Source organism: Phalacrocorax aristotelis, chromosome 17 (assembly GCF_949628215.1).
Source record: "Phalacrocorax aristotelis chromosome 17, bGulAri2.1, whole genome shotgun sequence".
Taxonomy (NCBI): domain Eukaryota; kingdom Metazoa; phylum Chordata; class Aves; order Suliformes; family Phalacrocoracidae; genus Phalacrocorax; species Phalacrocorax aristotelis.
In genome coordinates this window covers 6,462,526-6,483,055 of record NC_134292.1, presented here as the reverse complement: position 1 = coordinate 6,483,055, position 20,530 = coordinate 6,462,526, and the positions used below count along the sequence as shown (strand labels likewise).

Genomic DNA, 20,530 nt, shown 5'->3' with positions numbered 1-20,530 from the left:
AGAGTACATTTCCTTCTAAGTACTTCTGCAATGCAAAATGGGCATTTGTAAAATCATGCAAGTCAATATAAATAATAGCAACTTACGTTTTTATAGCCTTCCATCCCAAAGAATCTCACAGCCTTTACAGAAATTGTTGTAGAGAAATATAAGACAAGGATCATTTTACCACTGCTGAAATGCAACCAACTGCTTAACAATTGTACATCTATGCTGGGAGCCCGGTCCTCCGCAAAGAACTTGCAGACTTGGGCTCTGTGTTAGGAACAAAGATTCCCCCTTGGAGTGCAAGACAAAATTTTGTAGAATATATGAAAGCTTTTAAATTACTGAATACACCAGGGAGTTGAAGGCTGCACAACATCTCAAGCACACAGAAGCTTGTATTTGATAGTAAGGTCTGACTGGCATATCAGTGCTTACTCTAAGCAGCAGGCAGAAACACACCAGCTGGTTTGCTGCGTGTAATCAGTTTGACAGCCCCCAGGAACTGCCGAGTCTCCGTGACCCTAGAAAGACAGTTCGGCACATATATTAAACAGTCAAATACCTCCCATCCAACTGTTTGTCCATCTCCACTAGTCACGGACCTTCCCAGTCGAGCACTCATATTAGAACTGAATGTTTAGATAATGACAGAAGAATATTCCATGTGTCCTTACAGTTGTTGCAGTTTAAACACTCAGATGAAAATACTTCTGGGCTGATAACTGCTTTTGGAGCAGGATGGTGGTTCAGTAACACAGACGACAGGGAGTGCCTAATAGTACGTAGTTGAATAAATTAAGTGGGGTTTTTAAAAATTTATTTCTATTATTTTTGGTAAAGTTCCCATTAGTCATAGTTGCTAAACCTGATTTTTATTTTTTTCTATACCAACATTTTTAACTTACCAATGCACTTCCTTGTAATCTGTGAAGAGCTGGATGGTCATGTAACACGTGCTCATTCCCACATATTAGAGACAGAGACAGTCAAAATACTCTCAAAAATCGTAAAAGAACTTCAAAGTCAATGAAAACTAAGACACTTCTGAACATCAGACGTAAGCTTTTCAGATACGTGGGTGCTTAAGAATGTTTTGCTGCTATTTTTCACAGAAGGTGTACAGCTGTGAATTTTGTAGGGAACTGAACTGATCTGATCCCCAGAATATTCGGGGAAGTTGTTTATTGGAGAATTCTCTTGAAGTCACATTCTGCATCGTGAAATGAAGAGTCCCTGCCCAGAGAGTCATTTGATTGCGGGAGTTTCCTGCCCTTCTTGACTTTCTTTCAGAATTTCTCTCTCGGACATCGATGTTGTCCTGTTACTTGGCTCAGATGGAGCCCTGTGGCTGTGAACTACTGATCGACTGTGCCAACAGACACATACAGAGATGCTGTTATAAATCCAGTGCTACTGAATTGCAACTTCTAAAAGCAAAAATGTTTCATATCAGCTTGTCCAGATGTGAATATCCATCTCTTCTTCCCCAAGGAGTTCACAGTCCAAGATGGGATCTGAAAAGTACAAAAGTTTTGTTTGAAAACATGTATTGGCATATGCAAACGCATCTCTTCACTATCTGCAGGGCATTAGAAGGGCAGATACTTAGATTTACTTCATTGATGCATTCAAACAGTGGATGTCCAAAAGCTATCCATAGGGAAACACAATTTTAAGTTTTGCAGGACAGTATTAGAGCCAATCCATCCGGCACTAAGGCAATGGAAGACTTCAACCAAGCTCAATACAGCTACAGTTTCACAGAAAATGTCTGAAAAACAAGATGCTTATTTGGAATCATCTGGTGATTAAATGTGATATATGTGGTTGGCTTTGTATTTACCTTTGAGGCTTTGTTTTACTATATACAGTCCTGCGTAATGAAAGCTTTAAACAGAGGTTGCTGGAAAAACTGACCACTTACAAGAAGTATTCCTAGGCAGAATGATCAACCACAAATAAAAACACCTCCAAACTAGAATGCTGCAGTATTTATACTTGGAGTTATTCTGGAATAGCTGTGCCAGCCAAATTTTTATGTAGAAAGCCCTGAAATAATTCACAAAGGAAGCAGCTACTAGTCTTCAATTTCCTTCAGGGGTGCTCTGTCTGAAGAAAGGCTGTAATTTCCTCACAGCTAGGGCAGAAGCTCTAGAGCTAGGTAGGGGCTTTCTAATGAGACACAATAGATATGGATAAAAATTCACGGAAGTTATAGTATTATAAATGTATATGAATGCTGAATTGAAGTTTTAGGGTAACTAAGCAGTAGAGGTAAAGCAGTGTTGAGGTCTAGGAAAAACTATACTTCATTCTCCTGCAAGGAGATTTTCAGATGATCCTCTCCCTCTTCCCCACTCATGGGAAAATCAAGAGGGAGCCAACTTTTCTACAAAGTGAATTTATAAACCTTTGCTTTCCAGGATTTTAACTCTGGCCAATTCCTGAAACTCTTATTTATCATCCCCTCAGTCCTACACAGGAAAACTCTTGCTGAATCTTAAACAAAGTTGAGTAACGCTTCAAGATTTGGTCCCTCAGGAACAGCAGCAGAGACTAAAATTACACACTATGCGTATTCCATTCTTGTTACGAAGTGGCAGCTGTTTTTGTGGGAATCATTAAAAACTTCCCTTGTTATGTAGAGCACTATCTTATTTGAACTCTCAGGGGGAGTAACCTCTGTTTCTATCCAGAAACTATCAGATGAAAATAAACACACACAACTTCCTCAGTGAAGAGCGAGTACATTATTTACAATTCTGTAGTTTCAAGTTGGCATTATTCAAACATTTGCAGTGTGTCTTGAGTCTTGTGTAGGAGTGTAGTGACAGAAAAGGTGAAACAAAAGAGGAAAATACGTAGGGATCTGTCATATACAGATTTTGCTATAATAATACATTGTACACATTATTCTTTTCATCTGAGAATGTCAAAGCCCATTAAAAAATATAAAAAGCTCTGTGAGGAAAGTAATTTTTTTATTGGTAGGTTAACTGAATGCCAGAGTAATCCAGAGTTATTCCTCATTAGAGCTGGAGACAGAACTCAGGAATAGAATGAGTCTCCAACTTCAGCTACATAAAATGCTGCACGAGTTGCCAACAATGAAGATCTGCAAGTGGAATTTGGTTAATTGTGTCAGTCTGTAGGAATGCTTATTATTTTTTGGTGCTACAATAGCTCTGGGAGTCCTGAGAGTTCTGCGACTGTGATCTCTTTGCGCAAGGTGCTATGTGAACACAAAGCAAAGAGCTGGTTCTGGCTTGGAAGAATGTAAAGTCTTTCAGGACATAGTTTGACAAACTACTTTTGGTAGAAGTTCCTACTTATGCATTCCCCACCATCCTCCCCTCTTCCCCTTCACACTGTCCCTGAACTGTGCTGGTGCAGGGTTTTTTTTCTGTAGCCCCATGTTAAATTGAATCGGGAAGCTGATTTCAATTAGAAATAGTCCCCATAAAAACTATTGATCTTTAACTCAGACTAGTACTCTGATCCGGTTCCCTGGTGCAGATGTGTGAACGGTGTTACAAGAAAGGGACCCAGGAAGGCAGGAACGAACAAGGTAAGGGTAAGGAACACATTGCACAAGCCTTGCTTACTTAGAGGAGGTGTTTGTCAAACTGTGCCCTTAACTTCGCCTAACCATAACAAGGTTGCAGTTGTAACCGGTGGGAAAAACCAGCTTTTTCTGTGTGTGTGTGTGAGTTTTGCTTAAATTAACACAAGCAAGTGGAATATATCAATAAAGAAAATAAGCAGATCTGCCACCTCAGGTGATACTGTAGAAGTTTTCAGGGTAGAATTTGAGATAATTGACAAAAAGTCATCCTTCCCCTTTCAGATTCAAAAATAACGTCTCTCAGAAACACACAAAGGAAATAACCTTTAAACCCAATGTCTGTTTTTGCAGTGGTATGACTGGAAAATAATTGCCTTTACAAAGGGGGGGGGTGTAAAACAAAGTAGAGACCATTTCCCTCCCACCGCAGTCGTACATCTATTATCTGACTCACCACTTCTGGGATTCCTTCTGGCAGCACTGGCTTTATTGCACTGAAAATTCAAGCATGTGAAAATATTCCCTATTTTCAGGTTACTTTGTTCACTGTTTCGTTCAGGTCAGTATTCCTTCCTTTAGAGGTTTGGAACTAAACATTCAGCAAGTGCTGGATATTGCTGCTGTTAAGCCTTGTGAGAAGGACCAGCACAGGGGAAAGGAAGGGGGGAGGGCAGGGAGAAATGAAAGGGGAGGAGAGTCCATATCTGAAGAGAGATTCCAGACTAGAGAAATTTTACTGACATCCATTCAGTATCCAGCAGGGTCTCCTTCAGGGGCTTTTGCTGAGATCCAAAGCCCCTTGCAATTCACAGAGGCATTTACATGCAACGTTGCCCTCTGGGAGCTAAGGTATAACTGTACTCCTGGATAATAATAACAAAGAATACTATCAGACTTCTATTGAAATGTCAACCAGGCACTACTGTTGTAAGGAGTAACAAAGAGATGCTAATATAATTAATTATGAAGCCTCAGTACCCTCATTAACACATCTTTAGTGCCTAGATCTTTGAAAATCAGCTGTATAAAGTGACTGTCAGAGTTAATTCCTTATAAATTGCCTCCTGTCACATCCCAGCACTGCAGCAAGTTCTCTCAGGCCTTGTTGATGCTGAGAAATCCGTTGGGTGTTTTGGTTTTTTTTAGTACTGATGCAGTTTTACTGGTGTTATTAAAGGTATAAGCTGTTGCATAAGCAGGAGTTTGCCAGGCTAGAATAGAGCAAAATCAAAATGCCTTTAGTCAACCCAGCTTCCACGACTGGTAGCATAAATAGGAAAAGTTTCAATCAATTAAATGGAAAACTGAGGACAAAAGAAAAACAGGAATGAAAGGTGTCACATAATCTGGCATTAAAATGTTTCCAGACCTTTTTTTAAATTGGAGGATTGCAGCCAGTTTATAGCTCTCCCTCCTCCGACTGCCTTTACGACAGCATTTCAGCTCCAGGCCTCATTCCAGTGCATTCTCCCGCCCCACCGCTCCCGCTTACAAATATATATTTCAATAGACTTAGGCTACACGGAGTTCCAAAACCAGCGTGTAATTGGTGCAATTGTCTTTTACACTTCGCCCTAGAGAGCCACATTCATGCCTTCTTAAACCCCATTTTGTCATGTTTTCACTCTTTTTTTTTTTTCTTAAGTTAGACTGGCGTCAGTACTTGCGTTGCAAACCCTGCATACACACTAAAGAAAGAAGTTACACAAACTGGCTATACTGGTGGCTCATTCAGTTATTTCTGAGTACCAGAAATATTTGAGGCTACTATCCTGTCGTTTTCCTAAGCTCACCTCTCATAAAGGCAATAAAATGATTATTGAAAATCATTGGGCATTATCTGTAGCAGTCGAAACATACTGATGCATCCAATTTGTCTATACAACATATTCTGCTTCCCTTAATCTTCCATATGCTTTTGAGAAGATGATAATCTTTCTGACGTGCATAATTTTGTAAAGTTATCTCTGTGTGCGTTTGTATAATATGCTCCAGGATCCTTTGGGATCCTTGTTATACTTGGGATAACAGACCAATCAAACCAGGATATTTTTATTTGCCATTTCAGAAGCGGCTTTCACACTGAGCCTAAGATGATTTTGCAGGTCTAGCTAAACTGACAATATGCAAACCCTCTAAAAAGAGGTGAAATTTCTATCAATAAAAGGAGTCCTTGCAAACTGGTCTTTCCTACTGTATTAGCTAACGTCACAGTAGGAACATTATTTTAGTCTCCACTCCTAAATTACACATCTGCACCCCAGTAAAGCTATGATGTATTTATTGATCATTGCGTATTCATAAAAATCATGTATAAGAAATGAAAGTAGCATGCTTGAAATTAAGTACACGTATAGATTTCTGATGAACTATCATGCAAGTCATGAATCAAGAACTATCATGCAAATTCTGCTTGCGTTACATAAGTATAAATCCGATGTTACAGAGTGGAATGTAACTACTTATTTCTGAATGCCCTTTTCTGAAACAACACTTCTGCAAAGGGCAGCCAATTCTATTCGGATGAATAATACCTGTCTGCAGTGCTTTGTGAGATAGCCAGCTGCCTTATTATGTCAATTAAAATTCCAACAACTGCTTGAGATACTGTAGACGTAGTATGAATTGATGAAGTGATGCACAGAACAGAAATAATTTTCAGCCACACATGGTTACTGACTATGGGATTAATTTAAGGGATCTCAGCATTTTCTTCCATGTTGTCAGCGCTGCAAAGCGTCTGCTACCTTTTAAGTGTGGCACGCCAGATTGTACTTTTATTTCTGCGATTAGGTGGTGGGCATGCTGGTATGCACGCAGCAGGAACTAGAGGCTGCTGAGTCTAAAAGGAGAGAGACACTGCCAGTCACCTTGTTGACAGCATCAAGCCTCTGTCCAAGACAGAGGCTCCCAGCTGCCACCGAGTTCGGAGCGCCACAGCAGCCAGGAATTGGGATCCTGAGCCTTTCACAGACTCCTTTCTCAATATGCCACAGCTCCTGGCCCTGCGCCAGCTCTTGCTTGCCATTCAAAACCCGCTGGCGTGGTGTCCCTGCGCCCCTGTGGTGGTAGCTTGCTGACACCTGCCACAAAGCAAGCTTTCCCTGTGCTCCTTCCCATTTTGGTTACACTCGACTAAAATCTTTGTCTTATTATTATCAATGAAGGAATGAATTTGGGATAGCAATACCTGTGCAGTGCAAGAAATCATCTCCATAATATTTAATAAGGACCCCCCAACTCTAATTCTACAAAGCATAATAGATCTTTGATGGATAATGGAGATGGATTCTTTTTATAACATATCATGTCTCTAGGTGTAACAGAACTTCAGAAATGAGGCAACATGTTTTCTGCCTAAATTGAAAGTAAGGTGTTCAAAGCAAAAAGGGCACAGCACTTGCAGGGACATTTGGGAGGGGGAACCGGGAAAATGAGGTCAGAAATTAGAGAAAATGCACAAGCCCTTTACAAATGGCACTGGAGAAGCAATAGCTGGAGGATTCACACAGCTTGAGGTAACACACTGAGTCCACACAAGGACCTGAACCCTCATTAAGCTACCAAGCACCTGGTTGTCTACAGGGACACTGTGTTCTCAACACTGAACAGCTGTGATGGCCTTTCTTTCCTTCAGGTTTAGTGAATGTGTGAATACCTGATGTTTTAAAAATCACAAGTCTCTAACAAAAAGAAATAAGATGTACACATTAGCAATGCATTCACAAAATACATATTGGATATGGCTGAAACACCACTCTGCAATTTAGGAACTTGGGTCCTGTTCTTTCTTCTGCCATAAATTCCCAGCATGATTTGGCAAGTCATCTAACCCTGAAAGCTGAAATTTGCCCTGTCAAAAAATGGCACCAGCAGTTCTTGACCTTGCAGAGATTTGGCAAGGGTAAAATAAATGCTTGTGGTATGTTCCAAGCATGAGATGAGTATCACAGGTAGCACCAACTTCAGTCGACTCACTAGTTCTTGGTCTTATATTTGAACTCCAAAAATCACCACCTACAGTGGCACGACAGGGTGCTGCTGTCACCAAAAACTTCAGGGAATGAGCTACACCAGGCTATCAACTAGAAAGGTGTCCTTTTAAATAATGCTGCAGACATAAGGGGCTTTCCAGTAATTTTCCTTTTGGGTAGTATCTCTATTTTTCTCTAGAGATATTTCCATTTAACGCAAACCTCCGAGCCTCAGTGAGACTAGCTTCTAGATCAGTAGAGAAAATCACCTCACTCTAAAGGTCTAGTTCAAAGCTAAACAGTACAGGAATAACTGATCAGGTGTTGTCTGTACCCAAACAGCCACCACAAAGTATCATCACAAAGGCAGTTCAAACTCTATATTGCATACTCAGGTTAATTCAAAGGCGATGCACTTAAGTACCCAGACCTCATCCAAACTAAATTTGTCATGCTAGGCTACACAGTAGCACACAGGTTTGAAACTAACAATCAGGGAAACAGAATTAGGTCATGCTGGTTATACTAGCTGGGGAGACAGGTAGGTTCTGGAGTGACAGATACAAACCCTTTTTATTGTTTGAAGAGTTTTGTTGTCTGGCTGTGTTATTGGTTTTGGTTCTTTAATAAATGACAATACATAAATTCTGTTCATTGAACAGAACCATTAACAGGCAATAACTTTCATCCCATTTCAGGCCCGACTGCCAACCTAAGCCCCAAGAGCTCTTCCTCATGGCCTGACACTCCACTCTTGTTTGAGCTACTCATGTTGTTTTCTTCATCCTTGCTTGCATCTGTCTGGGGTGGAAGGAATTGGGGGAAGGTGTAAAAGGGGAAGACTCAGCTATGTGTCTGTTTTGGGTAGAGGCTGCTGATTCTGCTCTCGGGAGCCTCAACAACTCAGTTGGTTCATTCATCACAAAGAGAGCAGCTACTGCACCCACTAGTGGGTGAATTTCTACTGAGATGCACCTTAGAATATTTGTTTTGCTCCAGGTCACAGAAATCAAACCCCCAGCGTGCACATTTATTGTTACCTCTCATTCTTTTTTCTGATACTTTCTCCCCCAGTGCTTCTTCCCACACTTTCTCTTTACCTCAGTCTTCCCTTGTTCTTGTTTGTTTTCTGATGCCGATTTGCTCCATTATGTGAAAGTGAAAACTTATTAATACTTTGTATCATGAAGCACAAAGAAGAAAGCACAGATCAGCACAGTAGTAGTAACAGCCACTTCAGAGAGACTTAGTAGCCTCAGGCGAGTAACAACCCTCCCCCAATTTCCCTGATTTTACCTACTTTCCAGTGTAGTGTTACTATGTTAAAACAAAGACATCTCCATATTGGACGCTGCCATGCCAGAAAGAAAAAGCAAGATGTGATTTATTGAAATACTGTTGATATACTGAAACCGCAACAAATCAGAGATATTGGAATAAAGAAGGATTAAGCTGCAATTACTTAGAACAGTCGTCTTCTGGAGCTGTTTGTGCCTTTCTCATCCTCAGGGAAGAAGTCCAGACATGCACCACGTTACAGGGAATGTGTGCTTCATTTGCAGTAACTTCACATATTACTTGCTAAAAAAATGATATATTTTTGTTCTGTTTCACATATTAAAATTCCAGTTTCCTTATCTCACTTCGCTATCTCAGACACAAACTTTTCTCCTTAAGTTCCCTCTGACAAGTTATTTGAAGTTTCTAAATTGCAGTCTGCACTTAGCATTTTTAGTATCATGCAGACTGTATATAAATTCACACTTGTATTATTTACTCTACTATCAAACAGTAATACTCCTTGGCAGTTCCAATCATACCAATTAAAGATAATTTAATGATGACTTAAGAGGGTCTATTTATAGATGATAAATCTTAAACATTAAGAACCTCTTAAAAAATACAACTCTACTATTGGGTTCAAATATTTAGTGTCAGTCAGGTTATTCAACACAAAATAAACTGAGATTAAAAAAATCCCCTTACTTCCTGCATTTAACTATTTGCAGTAGAAAACCTGATCCAGCAATGCCTGTTTTACTTACTTTTAATAGGGTTGTCGAATTTCAATAGAAAATATATTTATTTCACTCATGAAGGGACAGGTTATCTTGTCACTGTTTTGCATCTTCAAGCTGATCTCTTAAAAAATAAGCATTTCTCAGTAAGCACTGTACTAGGATTTCACCAATAATAGCAGCTGAGCACTGCTTTATGAACTAGCAGTCTAGCTCTTGAATTAATACACTGAAGCAGAACAAGTATTTTCTCCCGAGAAGAGACTGGGATCCTGCTGTGACAAAACTAGTGAATTTTTTCCAATACTCATGTGTCTTTTAAAGCTGCTTGTAAACAATGTTTAAAACAAGGTGGAAACAGAAAGCTGGATGAAAGATGGCAAAGTAGTCTCAAACCCACAGCAAGAGACACCTGGTTGAAAATCTAAAGAGTTCTAGAGCTGTGGCTTTTGACACGTTTCACTTTTGTGAAAATTGGTAGAAAAGGACAGTGGAGTATACTTTGTCATTATGTAGTGTAGTTCACGTCCTCACATTTCAAACAATAAAAGATAAGCTGTACTGCAAAGTAGTACATTAAAAAAATACCCTTCCTGGTCAATCCCATGGCCCATCTAGACCATTATTCACTGCCTCATGGCTCTGACAAAAGAGGGGTGCCAGGGGCCGGCCTACAAGGGAAGGGGACTGTGGAAAGGGATCAGACTGGCATCCTGTCACTGAAAAGCAGTCTGCTACTGCCACTGTTGGAGCTGCAGGAGGTACCGGACTTGAACTCTGGAAATTCAGATTAACTCCTGTGCTTATCAGAGAGCCCATGGGGCTGAACACACCACCAGCCCCCCCCAAGAACGCATTTATGTTCTTAGCTGTGCTGTGGAGCATTGTGAAGGACCACACAAACCAGGTGAAGAATCACAAGAGATACACAGTATGGGGTTTGAAACCTGGAGGCTTCAGTTCTAATAGGACCTTTTTCCCTTGCTTTTGCAGGAGGTGCCACTTAACCTCTTTCTGCTTCAGTTTTGCTATCTGTAAAATGGCTAGAATAGTTCTTTACCATGAGTTTTAGGGAATCTTATTTCACCATTATTTATATTTTAAATTCCTCAGAACCACTGCACTTGGCTCTGACATAAATGGATGCACATGTGCTACAGCAGCACTACGTCCGTTCTCACGAGTGCCTACTCTGTATCCTGTAATCTTGATTTTTCACACACTAGCCAACCTCTTTCCCAGCAACAGCAGGAATAACTCCGCTGAAGTTAGTGCATCTGTGCCTGCTTATGCCAGGGCTAAATTTAGCCTGTGTGTTCATCACAAAGTTGTTCCAATGGAGTTCCAATTAGAAAAAAACCTAGAAGCAGAGTCATACCTGTTATAAATAATTACTTAAGGAAACTTAAGGAAGCTGTGACACCAGTAAATGTTTCTGCAGACACAAGCAGCTCAATTACTGTCCAGCTGCACGCCCACCGACAGGCAGATGTTGTACCAGGTTAACTACACCTCTCTGGTGGTCTCGATTCCCGGGGAGAGAGCTGCCCAGCTCTGGCAACCCAGCTCGCATGCAGCGAGCGCACAGGGAGGTTAAACAGTAATTCACCCACAGCACAAATTACCATAATTCCCTCATCAAAACCAGCGAACGTAAAAAGCAAAGTCAAAACGCGCACCAGGCTTTACACACACGTTTGATGTTGACCCCCCAGCCCACTTCCTTAGCAAGCACAGGCTAGCCAAAGCGCCGTACTTAAACCTGGTTTTAGCATCACTAATAATTCCTCCTTCTCCTCCGGAGCGGAGGCCCGGGCCTGCTTCCGAGGTGCCCCAAGGGATCTGTCAGCGGCACCCCGCGACGGGCGCCCACGGCTCCAGAGCAGCCACCAGGGGAGCAGCTTGTACCGCCGAGCGCTGCGGGACTTCGCGCCGCAGCCGCCGAATTTCGGGTTTCTCCTCAAACACCGTTCCCCGCACGACGCGGGTCCCCCAGCGCCATCTTAACTCCTGGCAGCCCCCGCGCCCTCCCGCCTGTGCCGCCACTTGTGTGGCCTGGGGCGCGCGGCACGGCTGGGGCGGCCGAAAGGGAAGGAGAAGCCCCCGCCGGACCCACAGTACTAAAAAAAGTGCCGGCCGTGGCACCCGTCGGTGCCGGGCCCAGACTGCACTGCACTCCCCCACCCCACTGAGCCGCCGCCCGCCCAGCACAAACCCACCATGCCCGTCCCCAACATGGCGCCCGCCCGGCTCTGTTTACCGCCTGCAGGCTGGCGGCCCTGTCGCTCGGAGTGACGCCATCCCTCAGCGCCTCTCCCGTTTCCATAGGAACCGGCGGAGCGGGCGGTGGGAGCCCCTTTGGCCGCCATGTTCGCAGGCCGGACGGCGCCCGGCGCCGACGTGGAGTCGCTGTGGAGGAGCGCCCGGAGCGCACGCTGCGAGCCGGTGAGCGATCCCAGGCGGCCCCGGGGCGGCCTCGCTCTTGTACCGCCGGGAGGGGCCGGGGCGGGGCGGGGCGGGCTGCCTCTTCCCTCCGCCTGCTCCCGCTGAAGGGGCGGCTGGGCTCCGGCTTGCTGACTCCCCCGCAGGTGTGGCTGCTCCTGAGAGACACGGAGATCTTCCCTGCAGAGTTTGCATCCCTCCCGGGGCAGGGCCGGCGGGCCCGAGGTGCCACTCGCCGCCTGCTGGCTTTGCCCCTTCGCAGCATTTTACTAATGTAGGCCCTTTATACAAATTGCAAAAGAATCACACGTGCGGCTGCCACGAAGCTGGTGGTTTGGGAGCCGGTAATACTGTGCCAGTCATCACGTTCGGTGTTTTGTGTTTGCTCTGGAGGCTTGCTGCCTTTTTGTGTTCTCTCATTCTCCCAGTTCCATGCTGTAGAGTACATGCCCTGATTCTGACTGACATTCGGGTGTCTCTGTCTCATATCAGATCATGTTAAGGTCACAAATACATCACCGACACCCAGGCGGTTACGGAGGCACCCTGCTTTTAACCATGAACCAGAGGGGTGCAAATGTGCTTGCATGTCTCTATGAAGTGCCAAAAAGGGAGGATGCTTTGACTGTACTGTGCACCGTTCTTTTTTGGTGGTTGTTGTTTTTTGGTTTGTTTGGGTTTTTTTCTGTTTGGGTTATAGAGTGCCTGTCTTTTTTTACTAGAAAAGCTGCCAGACTGAGAAAATTTCAACAGCAGAAACTGCAGTACAATCTCACACTAGCCGAGATGCTGGTGTGCAGACGGATCAGAGTAAAGATGCTGTCCAAGACTTCCAGCAAGAAGTCCAAGTAGATTACACTAGCCTTCTATCATTCCTTCAGAGAGTGGAGGATGGTGTTGTCAAAGAGCTAAATAAAAACTGGAAAAGCCGTGCCTTTGATGGCTTTGAAGTGAACTGGAGAGATCAGAATGAAACAGTAAGTTGACAGAATTCAGATCCTTGTCATTACCCAAGCAGAGCTGGTTGCAGTGGCTCTAACTCCTTAGTTTTATTTCTTACTTCTGTGATTGTTCTTTCTAGATTCTAATAATTAGAAATTACTAGTTATTTTCTCCAGCTTTCTCCCTTGCTTGTGGCCTGGCCTTGCTTGGTAAAATTGTTCTTGCTTGTGACTGTGTTGCAGCAGCTCTGTGAGAAGGAAGCCTGCAGTTGGGGCAGGCTTACCTTCAGCTCCCAAGAGCTCCTTTAGACCATGCCAGCCTAGCAGTTATCTTGGAACAGTTGCTGTCAGTGATTTGGCAGCTCTTCTTATTTAGATTATATTTGTTTAGTGTACAGTGCTCAAGAGTGGAAGCACTTTGTGTCAGTCAGTATGTGTTGGTACTTCAACATTGCTTGTGAAACTTAGTGAGTGCTAGACTTCCAGACCTGTCGCACAGCCCCTGAAGTGAGCAGTCTGTGAGAGGTAATTAAGAAGTGACAGTTGGTTTGGTAGGGTCACATCTTTGGGGTTTTTTGTGTTGGTTTTTTTTTTTTTTTCCTATAGGAAATTCCTATAGGAATTAAAAAACTTTTTCATGTATGTGTCTCTGCTACTGGGACAGAGGGAAAGCCTACACCGTAACCATACAATCATATGTAGGGGCATGCACAGCTCTCGTTTCTCTGTGTTCAGAGATTATTGCTTCAGTACTTGAATTTGATCTCTTCCAGGTGTTGTGTTTGCACACGTTGTCATACCCAGAGGCTCAGGATCAAAACCTACAGGTTACCAGCGTCTCGTGGAATGCAACTGGCTCTGTTGTTGCGTGTTCATATGGTCGGTGAGTATCTGAACAGATTGAGAGTGCAGATGAGGTTGATGTGATGTCTCAGGCTGACCTGAGTTTTAGATATGTTTGTTTCCTCTGCAGTAATAAACTAGACGTATATATACACACACCTTATGCAAGTTAAATAATTAATATTCTAAGAAACAAAATCTCAGGGCAGTCTTAAGTGATGGCTTTTATTCCTCCCATCTTCCCCCCTGCCCTGAAAATGAATGCATGTTCTCTTACCGATTTGTTTCTAGATAGATTCTGTTTGGAAAGAAAACAAAGAGCCGATGCACTTGCAAATGTGTGTGGGTGAGGTTGGGAAGTACGTGCTTAGTGCTTATCTTCATTGAAGATCGTGTTGTTTTAATGTGGTCTCTCTGCACCCCGGATGAACCTGGAACCCATTCACGCATGCGCGTGATGCCACAGACACGTGCTAACAAACATTTAGGAATTTCTGAACTGAGGGTTGGATAAAACTTTTGTCTAATCCCATGAATATCTATAGCAGCCTCTCCTGTCTGTGCCCAACTGCTGCCCGTATTCCTTTTTCCTTCCATACTGTTTCCTTAGATGAAAAGCCCCAGCAAAAAGGGGATCCATGAGTGAATACATCAGGACGAGTAAAACAGGGCAAACCTGTATATTTCTTGCCCCTTCTGCTCTCCCAGTCTACAGCTGTTTTCAGATTAGCATGTGGTTTCTCCATCTGTGGTTACCCTCGGTAGAATTCCCTTCTGTGAACTTACACAGTCTGTGTGAATCTGTGTAAATTTTTAGCACCTACAACATCCTTTAATAAGAAGTTTCACAGACCAACTACCCATTGGATGAAGAATTGCTTCCTTTATTTGGTCATATCTCTTACAATAAAAGAATTAAGAGCAGCAAATGAAGGCAGTAGAAGTCAGGCTCAAAGTAATTGCTTCCTGTCCCGGCCACTGACTGTTCTGTAGATCTGTCCTCCATATAGTCTCCTTGTAGCAAGACATCACATTGGTCAGTGTGATGCTAGTGACAGAATACACGTAACGCTTTGGTAGGTGTGCGATGAATGAAACAGAAATAACAAAGTAGAGTGGCAAGTGTGTCGTAGCATCCCAGAATAATAATTCATGAGCCACTTGTGGCCTACAAGTATGATGGGCCTAGGACTGGATTGAAATCTCTAGAGCTGGGGTGCGTGGCACGATTTGTGCAGGGTCAGCAACACCATTTGGTAGTTGTGAGCATGTTCTCTGTTGCTGTGGAGGCACCTGGACTTCAAATCATGCTGCTTATCTCAGGCCAAGCACAACTCAGTAAGTCTTTTCAGCCCCTATCTGGCCTCCAGGTAAGATATTTCCTTGCTGTGGAAAGCCTGGATCTTTGAGTCCTTGTTTAGAGGAAGCGTGGTTTGCAACTCGGCCCGTTTGCAAATCAGCAGCAATTTGGTCTCCTTGGATTTTCATTCCCAAATACTCACAGCAACTTTCTGTATGTGCCCTCCAGAGTGTTCCCATTATTTGAATGGTTGGTAGGTCTTGGAATAGCAAATCATATCTGAGATTAACTTGCAGGCACTTTGTTCTCTAAGTACAGTCACACATGGTGCGTATATAATAGCCTGCAGAGAAGTTTCATCACCTCATGATCCCTTCAGCTCAGTTTTCCTTCAAGCCACAAAGCAGCACATATAAATGACAAGTCAGGAACGCCAGAGCTCTGCTAGACTGGGATCCTCCAAGGAAGAGACAAGGCAAGACGTAGCTCTCTCTTCTTCAGGTTGGGCGCCGGGGACTGGAGCACAGAAAAATCCTATGTCTGTACCTGGAATCTGGACAGAAGAGGGTTGAATCCACAGCGCCCTGACGTGGTGGTGGATGTTCCCAGCTCTGTTATGTGCCTGGCTTTCCACCCCTCCCAGCCTTCCCTGATAGCTGGTAGGTTGCTCTTACCTCAGAGCCTATCTGAAATGCACCCTTATTTCCTTCAGCTTGGGTCATTTTTTTCTCTCTCTCAGCTCAGCCTAAGATTTCTTGCAGAAGTGCTGGTGTTGCAGCTTCTCAAACTGAGGAACTAAAGCTCACGAGCACTGATAAATGCACTGTTGCTTCTGGACTGGGAACTGGGACTTGCTCTTTCAGTGACATCTGTCTTTATATCATCTCCTCAGAGAGAGATGGTTGAAGGAAATTCAGCCCTGGGTGCAAGTGGGAAGAGCGTACTTACCTCAGTAGAGCAAGGTTCTCTTACACCAGAGCTGACTGTGCCCTGTGTGTAGCTGCCAGACCTCTGAAGCAGGTGGGCCTGTTTCCACTGGAGCTTCATTTGTGCATTTGTCACCCTTTCTGCTGAGGAATGCTCCTCCCAGAACGCTGGTCATACTCATTGGCAGTAAGAAAAGTTATCCCCAGTGCTGTTGTACTAACAGGGCAAACTGCCTCTTGCGGTACTCCTGTAACGCCCTTAGATGTTTTATTGGTATGTTTGTCCTTTCAGGTGGCCTGTTCAGTGGGGAGCTGGTAGTATGGGATACTGGCAGAACAGAAGACCCTGTGATCTGGAGGACTGGGATGACGGATGACACTCACACTGATCCAGTCTATCAGGTAACAGAGAACATCTACAGTGGGCGCAGCTGGGGGAGGCGGGAGTTGCCATTGCTCTATTTCATACCTTCAGTTCATAGTCAACGTACTGGTGCTTTACCTGAAGCTCTCAGACAGGCTGCTACGTTTCAGTGGTTATGTTCTCTTTTGGTTGGCTGTTTTTTCCCAGTTCTAGCTACTGAACAGGTATTTGCTGAACAGGACACTTGCAAGTAAAAGTAACGGCTCTCCACTCAGGATAAGAGAAGAGAAAGCCTGTTCCCATGCTGTAACTGTTTATTGATAAAGGTGCAGCCAACAATACTTGTAGTGGTTTAAAAATGTAAGCAGCAAAACATGACTGGTCGTTAGTAGGAAGCTTAAAGCTACATGAAGGGTCCCAATTTGTCATGCAGTCTGGCTTCCTTACGTTTTTTTTTTGTCCTTCTGGGGTACTGTGACTCCAGGCACTCTGTGTACCTTCTCATCTGAAAGTCAGGAAAATGCTGCTGTTGAGAGCTGGGTGGAAGTGCTATAAATGCCATGTCTCAAGAGCAGCGGCAGGTGAACCATAGTCACTGCAATACGGAGTTCAGCATTTCTCTCCTAGTGTCTGCATCTGTGTGCCAGCTCCCAGCAGCGGCTGGTTTGGCACCAAGGTCACTGGCCTGGCTCTGCTCCTGTATTGTTGTGGCAGGTCGGGGCTGCTGAGCCTGGGATTGGCAGCCGTGACAGCCCACTGGCATGAGTGCCTTTCGGAACAGGTTAACTGGTTACCTGATGCCAAGCACAGAAACCACGCCCAGCTGTTGAGCGTGTCGACAGATGGGAAGATCCTGGTATGGAGGGAGGATCGAGACGGTCGGCTAGCCTTGGCCAAAGGCTTCGCCATGGTGGCTCAGCAGATCCCTCGCAGCACTCAGCTGAAGAAGGTGAGTTCAGCAGGTTGAAGAGGGATGATTTGACAAAACCACTCTTAACTCGTGAGCCCGTGTGGCAGAGCTCACTTTCCACATGCAAAGGGCCAGGAGAAGCCCCTCCTGAACACGTGCACTAACCCTTGATCCCCAACTCCTTTCCCATGTTGAACTCACCCCTTGGAAGACTGGCAACAGCTGAGGTTTTGCCATACTCTAAAGAGAAGCTGCTGGGATGGAGAAGGGAACTTGCTTATATTAATTCACATTAATCCCCTTGTAGGAGGCTGCTGCAGCAGTTAAAGGCTGAGCAATGCTACAACCAGCGTAGCTGGTGCAAGGGGTGCAGCGAACAGCTCAGTGGGTCCCTGGCAGGCCAGCTCATGCCCCTCCAACGGTATGCGCAGTTCACTGGAGCCCCCAGCTTGCACAACAGCGGTGTCTGTTTTTCTCTCAGTTCGCCTGGGGCGAGGCAGCTGTGGGGGTGACCTCGCTCTCTTTTTCACACTTCGATCCCCATGTGTTCGTTGTCGGTGTGGAAGGTGGCTATTCCCTGAAGTGCTCCACTACAGCTGAGACGCTGGCTCTTCATCGGACGGGCAGTTCTGTTCCACTCAGGGCACCAGCGGAGCTCGCCTTCTCCCCGCACGGTGGGCCGGTGTACTCTGTGAGCTGCTCGCCCTTCCACAGGCAAGTGCTGTGCATTGACACCACTGCTGCATGTTGGACGTAAATGACTGCCTGGCTCTACATGTGCATTTTTCAAATAGCCCCCGGGGGTGGGGGTGTGTGACAAGGGGCACCTGGCATCGGGAACTTGATCAAGTAACTTCCTGTCGTAGGAGAAACAATGTCCCTTGGCGCCGGTGAAGCTGCCCACTCGAATATGCTGCGTGTGGGCACAACACAAGTACCAAACTAGCGTTTGTACTCAGGCACAGAACATTAGCACCCTCCTTAGATCATCTGAGACATGAATATTAAAGAGCAATTTAAAGACAAGGGGTGGAGCTGAATTGATTTATCAGTGCTTAAGTGAACTGCCCATCAGAAACCTTACTAGTAGCTGCTCGAATTTAAAGCAGCTCACCTTTCTGTCTGCATTTACCCACCGCCCACAGAAGAGGCCCCAAGCCATTTCTATGAAACGTGCTGACAGCCCAGGGCTGCGCTGAATGTGCATGAGACAAACACGACGCTAACAATGCCCGTCTAGATCAGCAGTTCTCAGGCAGCTCTGGCCCACAACCCCTTGGCGCCCGGTGGACAACAGGAGCCCTCATTAAACTTAATTGAGGGCAGTAACAAAGCTGTGTCCCTACAAACCACATCCCAGGGTACAGCTTGGACATTGCTGCTTTAGGAAACACATTCAGACCTTTGCAAAGCTGTAATATTGGCCAAGATTACACTCCTTGACTGATTTTTTTTTTTTGTTCTGTATCTTTAGCAATAAATCCCAGAAAGTTGTTTCTTGCTCCCTCCTTCCCCCAGGAACCTCTTTCTGAGCTGTGGGACCGATGGACAGGTTCACTTGCACTCCATGTTGCAGGCACAACCCCTCGTCTCTCTTCAGCTATCGAAGAAGTACCTCTTCTGCGTACGCTGGTCTCCAGTTCGACCGCTGGTCTTCGCAGCTGCGTCTGGGGAAGGCAAGTAACGGCAGGGCCTATTCTCAGACATAAAATTAAGATTGTTCTGGGTATTAATTAGTACAAGTCAATTGTACTGATTAGCATTTCCCACAAGCAGAGAGCAATGACCATTGTTCGTACTGTGCAGTAATGGAGTAATTTCTAACTCGAGCAAGATCATTTCAGTCACTGTTATTTTTCATGTTTGATCACTTCTGTTGCTGCAGCCATTTACAGGGCTATAATATGGCAAGATTACTGCGGCTAAAATTTGTTTCCAGCTTCCTTGTTTCTGACATTTACTTCTTAGAGCTAATGGTTTAAACCAAGAACTTTCTCCCTAGAAAATAACCTGAACAGTTCTGAGTTAAGGAAGGGAGATTTCAGGAAGCTGGTTTCAGGTCTCCGACAGCAGGATAAATCTGCACTGTTTTGCAGCGATGTTGGATACCTGGCTCAGCCTAGACACCATCTGAGGGAAGGGGAAACAGGTTAAAAAGAAAAACTCTGAAGTTCCAGACTAAGCAGATGCTCATCTGCTGTTAAATATGAAGTCTGTTGCCATAAAGGTGCAATAAATGTTTCTTCTTTACAGGAGCTGTGCACCTCTTTGACTTTGAGAAGAGCTTGCAGAAGCCTGCTGTTTCCATAAAGCAGGCTGCGGGTGAAAACCCCGTGTACTGCTTTGAATTTAATGTCAAGCAACCTCAGCTCTTGGCAGCAGGGGATGCTGCCGGTACAGTCAAAGTCTGGCAGCTGAGTTCTGACTTCACTGAGCAGGGACCCAGGGAAATTAATCATCTGGAGCAGCTGGCGAGTGAGATCACGGACTGAGGCAGCGACACAACGAGCCACGTGAAGCTTGTTACTGCACCAACTCCAGGGAAAGTTGCCTGCTCACCTCTTCCACAGCATTGGCCCGTAAAACACGCGTAACCCTGACAGCTGGAGTTTCATCCACATAACAGTTAAATCAGCACTTAGCCATTAAACACAAGATGATGTGGTTCGACCAGTAACTTTTATTGAAGCACACTGCAATGTTTGTTTTCCCTAAGTTTTAAGCTAAGCAGTTTAAGGTTACATCATAAAGTAACATTGATTATTGTAGAGCACAAAGAGAGACACATGCAGAGCTACAGTCAGCAAACGTGAGCATGTTCTTTGCATCTTCCGGTACTAGTGTTTTAGATCAATTCACAAAGAGTGAACGCGTAAATTCTATGTAGTCATAGGCAGAGGGAAGTTCTCTGCCCTTGCCGTCCATGTAGGGCTTCATGTGAGAAATGCAGTAATCGGCTTGTTCCCGGGTCAGGTTCTGAAAGACAAAGACAGCGCGGAAATGGAGACGGGCACTCTGAGGCTGCGCACGGGGCGTTTACAAGCAGCCCACCCTTTCCCAGGGGCTCCCAGCTCGGAGCAGGAGCCAGAGCAGCAGGACTACACCCGGCATGGAAATGCTCTGGCTGTTGGCACTATTTGGTTAGGGCTTGGAAGGCCTGACCTGAGTCTTCCCACCAAAGAGAACAGGTAACTGATACAAGGGAGCAGCGCAACCTCTTTATTGCTCTGCCAGCTGGTGGGATTCAGACAGGAAAAAC

At 44.7% G+C, this 20,530-nt stretch overlaps 2 protein-coding genes and 2 long non-coding RNA genes across 16 annotated transcripts in view; 1 reads left to right on the top strand and 3 right to left on the bottom strand.

Moving 5' to 3' along the window:
• Positions 1–68: 68 nt before the first annotated feature.
• LOC142065784 (uncharacterized) lies at positions 69–11,941 on the bottom strand. The gene is made up of 3 exons (XR_012663537.1): positions 11,806–11,941; positions 894–1,502; positions 69–509 (listed from the first exon to the last, which is right to left on the bottom strand). It is a non-coding gene; the product is annotated as an uncharacterized LOC142065784 (long non-coding RNA).
• On the bottom strand, positions 8,885–9,709 carry LOC142065785 (uncharacterized). The gene is made up of 2 exons (XR_012663538.1): positions 9,573–9,709; positions 8,885–9,108 (listed from the first exon to the last, which is right to left on the bottom strand). It is a non-coding gene; the product is annotated as an uncharacterized LOC142065785 (long non-coding RNA).
• DYNC2I2 (dynein 2 intermediate chain 2) lies at positions 11,742–19,938 on the top strand. Its single transcript, XM_075112409.1, is given in 11 exon segments — positions 11,742–11,786; positions 11,788–11,896; positions 11,899–11,990; positions 12,710–12,964; positions 13,702–13,811; positions 15,573–15,730; positions 16,290–16,399; positions 17,143–17,310; positions 17,753–17,985; positions 18,790–18,947; positions 19,525–19,938. Coding segments are annotated over 11 exon segments (1,653 nt in total). The 5' UTR covers positions 11,742–11,765; the 3' UTR covers positions 19,764–19,938.
• The window catches only part of SPTAN1 (spectrin alpha, non-erythrocytic 1), a 51,564-nt gene continuing 50,965 nt past the window's right edge, over positions 19,932–20,530 (bottom strand). For all 13 annotated transcript variants that reach the window (XM_075112402.1, XM_075112392.1, XM_075112395.1 and 10 more), the window contains one exon: positions 19,932–20,247. In XM_075112402.1, the coding sequence (XP_074968503.1) occupies positions 20,122–20,247 (126 nt within the window). In that variant the 3' untranslated portion in view covers positions 19,932–20,121. The remainder of the gene's footprint in view (positions 20,248–20,530) is intronic.